The 6,937-nt window shown below is 36.4% G+C and overlaps 2 protein-coding genes across 2 annotated transcripts; one reads left to right on the forward strand and one right to left on the reverse strand.

Moving 5' to 3' along the window:
• Nucleotides 1-464: 464 nt before the first annotated feature.
• LOC113295771 (zinc finger BED domain-containing protein RICESLEEPER 2-like) lies at nucleotides 465-1,737 on the forward strand. The gene is made up of 2 exons (XM_026544096.1): nucleotides 465-1,644; nucleotides 1,733-1,737. Exons 1-2 carry the CDS (start codon nucleotides 465-467, stop codon nucleotides 1,735-1,737), a joined length of 1,185 nt encoding a protein of 394 aa, XP_026399881.1.
• A 2,318-nt stretch (nucleotides 1,738-4,055) lies between these two features.
• LOC113299337 (probable membrane-associated kinase regulator 1) lies at nucleotides 4,056-6,105 on the reverse strand. Its single transcript, XM_026548352.1, has one exon. It carries the CDS (start codon nucleotides 5,345-5,347, stop codon nucleotides 4,484-4,486), a length of 864 nt encoding a protein of 287 aa, XP_026404137.1. The 5' UTR covers nucleotides 5,348-6,105; the 3' UTR covers nucleotides 4,056-4,483.
• Between the last annotated feature and the right edge of the window lie 832 nt (nucleotides 6,106-6,937).

Here is a 6,937-nt window from a genome sequence, read left to right on the forward strand (position 1 = left end):
TTAATGCATAACTTGTTTTAAGTACTGTTAGGTGTTTGTGGAAATGATTCTTAGAACCCCAATCCCCTTTTCACGAATTTGTGTCATTTATTGTTAACTCATGACTCATGAGTCATGTCTCTTAATGTCAATCTATCTCTTAATGTCAATCTATAATAAATTAATAATGCATAGCTTGCTTACGTTATGCAGCTTATGCTTGTGAATATTTATTTGAATTACAAAGGTTTACACTGATTCTGAAAATGGAAATGAACTCCATATGCAGCATGTCAGAATCAGAAAGCACATGTTTTATTTTGGCTTACATGAAAGTGTAAAAAACCATACTTTTGTTGGCTTTGCCTTTGCCAGTTTGGGATGTGTACTTGTTGGGATTTTAATTATTGACAGCTCTAGTCCCCTGTGATGTAGCTCAAGGCTTACTAATTTTGATTTTTGAATTCTTTATGTAGCTTCCTAAAATGTCAGTTGAAGAAGACCATGACGATGTCATGAGTGAAGAGGATATCACAGTAGTAGAGTCGATGACAAGTCAAGAGCATGCTTCAAAGAAAAGGAAATTTACATCAAAAGTATGGAATGATTTTGATTGGTCACGAGAAAAAGATGGTAAAGAAAAGGCTACGTGCAAGCATTGTAGTAAGGAATATGCTTATGACAGTCAGAAAGGAGGAACATCAACTATGTCAAGACATTTAAAGAAGTGCCCTAGACTGAAGATGCAAGATGTGGGGCAACTTTTGTTATCTACAAATAATGGAGAACTGGCTACTCGTGCACGCAAAATAGATCAATCAAAGTTTCGGGATTTAGTTGCAAGACTAATTATTGGTAAAAATCTCCCCTTTAATTTTGTAGAATGGACTGAATTTAGGGAGTTATGTAGTTATCTGAATGTCGATGTTGAAACCATATCAAGGAATACTACAAGGTCTGATATTCTTAAAATGCATAAGTTCCAAAAAGAAGTTATTCGCAAGAAATTACAATGTGCTCCAGGTAAAATATGTCTAACATCAGACATGTGGACCTCCGTCAACACCACTGGATACATAATTTTAACAGTACACTTTGTTGATCAAGATTGGGTATTGCAGAAGTTTCTTTTAATTTTTTCTCCACTGCCACCACCCCATACTGGTCAAGCACTTTCAGATAAGTTATTTCTGATGTTAAATGATTGGGGAATTGAAGGAAAAGTAACCAGCATCACTTTGGATAACGCTGCATCAAATACTTCATGTGTTAAGATAATGAAGAGTCGATTCATTGCAAGGAATGTTATGTCGGATACTGGGAAAAGAAACTTTCATATAAGGTGTTGTGCTCACATAATAAATCTTATTGTAAGAGATGGACTGACAGAGATTGATCCAGCAGTAATCAAGATAAGGTTAACAGTGAAGTACCTTAAAGGTTCACAAAGAAGAAAACAAAATTTCTTGGATACTGTCAGCGATTTAGGAATGTCAGTAAAGATGGGTGTTCGACAAGATGTTAAGAAAAGATGGAATTCTACTTATCTTATGTTGCAAAGTTGTATTTCGTATGAAAAAGTCTTCACTCATTTGAGGTTGGTGGACCCTGACTATGCAGAGTCTCCTAATGGGAAGAATGGGAGCAAATCAAAGTGGTCACGAAGTTTCTCAAAGTCTTTTATGACCTCACGACTCTATTCTCTGAAAACAAGTATCATACTTCTAATTTTTATTTTGATGGGGTTTGTCAGATTAAAGTATTATTAGATCAAGAGACAACTAATGACATTGAGTTCATCAAAAACATGGCGAAGAAAATGCAAGAAAAATTTGCCAAGTATTGGAAAAAATTGAGTCCAATATTGGCAATGGCAGTCGTTTTAGACCCTCGATTGAAGTTTGAATTTGTAGAGTTTACTTTAGAAAAGGTGTATCCTGTTGAGCGTGAAATGAAGAAGGAAGTTGATATTATTAGAAAAAGGATGGCGGCACTCTATAAAGAGTATCATACGGCGTCAACTTTAAGAGGTTCGACAACAACCAATGAAACTCAGAATTCGGGTACTGTAAATGGTGGGAATTTTGGACGCAATGGAAGTGCTTTTATGCAGGTGATATTTCTTTAAGTTTTAACTGCTTGAACATTTCTATAACTGTCCATATAGAACTGGTAGTTAATTGTTGAAGTTTTTTGATGCAGGAATTTGCCGCGGCAAAAAAAATGGAGGTCAACAATCTGACAAGTCAGAACTAGAACAATATCTAAGCGAGTCATCAAGATCAATGCCAATTGATTTTGACATCTTGAAGTATTGGAGAAGCCAAGAACTACGATACCCTAATCTTACAAGAATGGCAACTGATATTTTATCAATTCCTATTTCAACTGTTGCTTCGGAATCTGCATTTAGCCTTGGGGGAAGGGTACTTGACATATATCGCAGCTCCTTATCACCTGAAAGTGCCGAGGCATTGATAACAACTCGTGATTGGATATATGGAATCGGTAAGAGGCTAAGTGTCTTGAATCTTGATTGAGTAATATTTAAAATTAGTTGTAAGTCTATTTAACAATATATATGAGATTGATAATTACTTATTTTCAATTATATGTAGGAACTGCATCAACTGATGTTGAGGAAGTGAAAGATAATGATATTAGTGAGGATGTATTGGCATTTGAGCCAGCAAACAACAATGAGGCAGTAAGTTCTTATGCGTCTAATTAGTATCTGTACTTCAGCGATATAAAGCGGGTAATTATGAAAATTCTATTTATTTACATTAACACATCCTTTTGTTTAATATACTTTTTGCTGGAAATTACAGATTTATACTGGAGCATCTTGAAGTGATACACTTCTAGACACAATTACAAAGATACATGGAAAAAGAACATTTTTTGGGCACTGATTTAGGAAATATTTTGGACTTCCATATGATATCAATGTCTCATATTTTTTGTATAAATATGAAGGGAGACACTAACGATATATACTGTATATGTGACTGCATATGAGGTTTTAAGACCTTTAGGTTGTGATTCAAGATTTCAAAGTCAGTTCAGTAGACGGTAGCCGTAGCTTCAGTTCAATACTTCAGTTTGTCCACTTTTGTATATAAAAGGACAAACATAGATAATAGTTACTGTCACTTTGAGGATTCTTATATGAATCACAATCCTGGACCTATATCCTTAATTCCTTATTAATGAATATGATACTTTTTATGCAGGAATAAGGAATTGGTTGTTATTATGGTCTCCTCTTCACTAAGGTTGAAGTGTTTTAGACTTTTAGTAGGTGATACTCTGTGTCTCTGTCACTGTGGTAAACTGGTAGGCAGTAAAAATGGAAGTTTGTATTTTTTTTGGTTTTATATATGTATGTAAACAGTAAACTATGTCTATATGTATTCCACTCCACAACTTTGGTTTGGTTCATTTCAAATTTTCAATCATGACATGTGATGTTTAACTGCTGACACCATAGGCATTGAGTTGATAAAAAACCTCAACTTTCTTGGTTTAAACATAGTACGGAATAGAATGGATATTTGGTTCAGAAACACCATCAGTTAACTGATGGCATAAATTTACCAGCCAACCCGCAACCCGTCAGAGCCAACCCGTCTAGGGTTAGGGTTGGGATTTTGGGCTTGTACATGAACAGTGCTAGGACTAGGGTTGACCCTAACCCGTCCGTGGCTTGTCAAGCTAGGGCCGGGTTGACCCTAGCTTGCCCGGTTGACAGCTCTAGACACGAACCATTGAATCTTTCAAGAAACAAATCTACGGCTAATATAAAGTACAAAGTTTTCAGACTTGCTTTTAGAAACAAAGCTGATGTTTCACTCTAGTGAGAAGGACACATGGGCTTACACGTAGGACACGGTTTTGACCTTGTCTATTTACACGGTCTGTTAAGAATTATTGATTTCCTAAACCCTTCTCCTCTCGTCTAGATTACCCACCATTTTGTCATAACCAAACAAAACAAAAACATAAACATAAAGAAGCCAAATTAAATCAACTTCACAATGCTAATCATACACTAATTATCTTGCAGAAGTAAAGGGAATAACATCGCCTTTAATCAGAAAAAACTTTATACTATATTTTATTATATACGTTGATGATAAAAGCAAGAAAAACCAGCCAAAAAGACATCAAAGTAAAATAAATTTCTTAGAAAAGAAAATCCAAGTATGGAGACAGCCTTGAAAGAAAGGCTAACTGTTTTCCTGTCTCCTGATGCTTTTTTCTTCCAATGGTGGGAGTGGGTTTTCAGTTCACTCACCAAAACCCCTAATATATTCTTTGTCTCCATCATTTTTCATTACTCAAATTTCTTAACAAACCCAACTTAAGCATTTTTCATTACTGATCATTAAACCACAAATTAACCAAAAACAAGTTAAAATCTGACCAACAGTGGGGCAACTGCCCTCAACTACCGCAGTAAAAAAATAAAATTAATGAGAAATCAGACGCACAGAATTATTCATTTCTTCCTGTTCTTATCTTTTCCATTGCTGCTGGTGAAGAGTGAACCCAGACCAAATAAGTTACCAGGAATGTAAGGAGGTGGCACATTATGAGCCGGATTCATTCTACCACCATTAATACTGTTATAACCTCCATAATTCTTCTTCAACGGAGGCTTTTGACACGACGAGGATGACGAATTAGACAAAGACGAACCCGAAGAAGAAGAAGAATAAGCGGATTTTGATTTCTGTAGTTTTTGCTTTTGAGTTTCCTTTGATTTTAGGTTTGGTGCTGAACCAGTTGAATTACTTCTAGGTAAAATTGACAATGAACATATTAAACTCTTCTTATAACCATTTCCACAGCTACTACTTCTCTTAAATCCCCAAAATGATTTTGAATTGGAAGATGCCGTCGAGGAGGACGATAATGATGATTTCTCTGTTATAGTTTCCTCTTTACAATCTGGCTCAGTCGAAGAATCTGTCTCAAGTGACGAATTTGTCGAATCAGTCTCTAGAGTGGTTACAGTAGCAGCAGCAGTAGCAGGAGGAGGAGGATCATAATGGGATTGAGAATTTTGTTGAGGAGAAGGAAGTAATTTCTGTTTGAGTAAAAGAGGGAGAAGTTTACCATCGGAGAAGAGTTCATCAGCAGAAGAAGATGATTCTTGTATGAAACTATCACTACTGATACAGAAATCAAAATTAGGTTCTAAAAGTAAAGAATCATCAGATCGAAGATGCTGATGACTTTGCTGTTGATGATGAGGAGATTCGATCTGAAGAACATCATTTTGATAGAGATTATGAGAAAATGAAATTCTTGGACTCATTATAAATCCTGGACTCTCTGTACACAAATTTACAGTACCCATAATAATTATCTTCAAAATCTCTCAAATAAACCAGAGAATCACACCAACAAACTGATAATGAATTTTTCTATCACAGTGACGACCGTGTCAGGTCTACAACAAGAACGAAGGAAGTTTAATGAAGAATTTTGATGATATACTCTCTCTTTATACTTGGAAGAAAAGAACGACAGAAGATGTTTGAATTTTGAGGTAAAGAGACAGAAAATTGCAGCTTTTACTCTTTTGTCTGGTTTTTCATTTCTCTCTCTAATAAAATTCCCAGATTCCAGTTTAATAAGTCAGTGAATTGTCGAAGATCGCAATACCAAACCAAGAATTTCGTGGGAGACACTCTTTGGTTGCAGTTGATAAGAAAATTTGGTAAATGAAAACCCTAGATTGGGATTTGGTACAGAGCAAGCAGAGGAAAGGGGAAGGGAAAACTAACACTGAAGTTTGCTTGGAATGTGTATGATAAAATATCCCAACGAAAAAGTCTTATAATTAACAAACCCCTTCCTCTGTCGACCCCGTATGAATGACAAAGTCAGTACACACGTAGTGTAAGTCCACCTAAAATAGTGTAAGACTAATTAAAAGTAGCGAAATTTTTAATTGTTTAAAAGCTTGGATTCGGGATATGGTACGCGTACATGAACGTGCTCCAATGTACTAGTGTTCGTGGTGGTGCTTTAAGGATTCGGATGTACTGCGTCCAAGATCACAACAACGAGCTTGCTGGCCGACTAGAAGAAGATACCATTTTGAGAATGATTTTCTGACATCCGTCCGGATAATTGAAGTGAGCTGGAGAGCATTTCGCGTGTGAGCTGGTGGGCGGCCATTTTTATCCACTGAACTAGCAGTCTACCAAGTACCAACAAGTCATTGGTTCTATCGGCGGAAAAACTAAAAGTCTAAAACAAGACCAGTAGGGTGAGAAAATTAGTTTGATAGACCATTTACTGAATGTTCAGCTTTGCGTGCACCCAGTTCACCTAGTTGACATGAAAGCCCAACATCTGACATTAACTAAAAGAAACGGTGGAGATGGCATCCCCATGGAATGATGAAGGGAAACAGAGTATACTAGTATAGTAAGCCCCGTAAAATTCAATGAACTCCCTATAGCAGCTTTGTTAGTCATGGGCATCCGTCTTCTTGTGAACGTGGTAGTCACAAATACATGCTTTACTATAGCCCTACGGCTACGGCTACGGCCTCCATACCACATGCAAAGAAAGGGCATTGTTGGACTTCTGACACTTTCCTTTCGGGTTAACCGTTACATCTCAAATTAGTCGATACTCAAGAGTCAGATGCAATCTGACTTATTGGCTCTCTTTGGTATACGACGTCAAAAGCGAAAACTCACCTAACGCTTACGACCCATCCAAGTCATTTTTATGTGCCAAGTCCACAGTCCACACAACAAATGCAAGACCATTTTTCAGTTCTTTCTTTATTTTGCTTCAAGGGCCATTTACAAAATGTTCATACTTTTGTAATTGGATTACAAAATGATCATACTTTGGCCTACATAACTATTTGGTAAAATAACACTGTTAATCTTCTGCAAAATGCCCTCTATCCTAACTCAAGCTATTT

The sequence above is a fragment of the Papaver somniferum genome, chromosome 7 (assembly GCF_003573695.1).
Source record: "Papaver somniferum cultivar HN1 chromosome 7, ASM357369v1, whole genome shotgun sequence".
In the NCBI taxonomy this organism is placed as follows: Eukaryota; Viridiplantae; Streptophyta; class Magnoliopsida; order Ranunculales; family Papaveraceae; genus Papaver; species Papaver somniferum.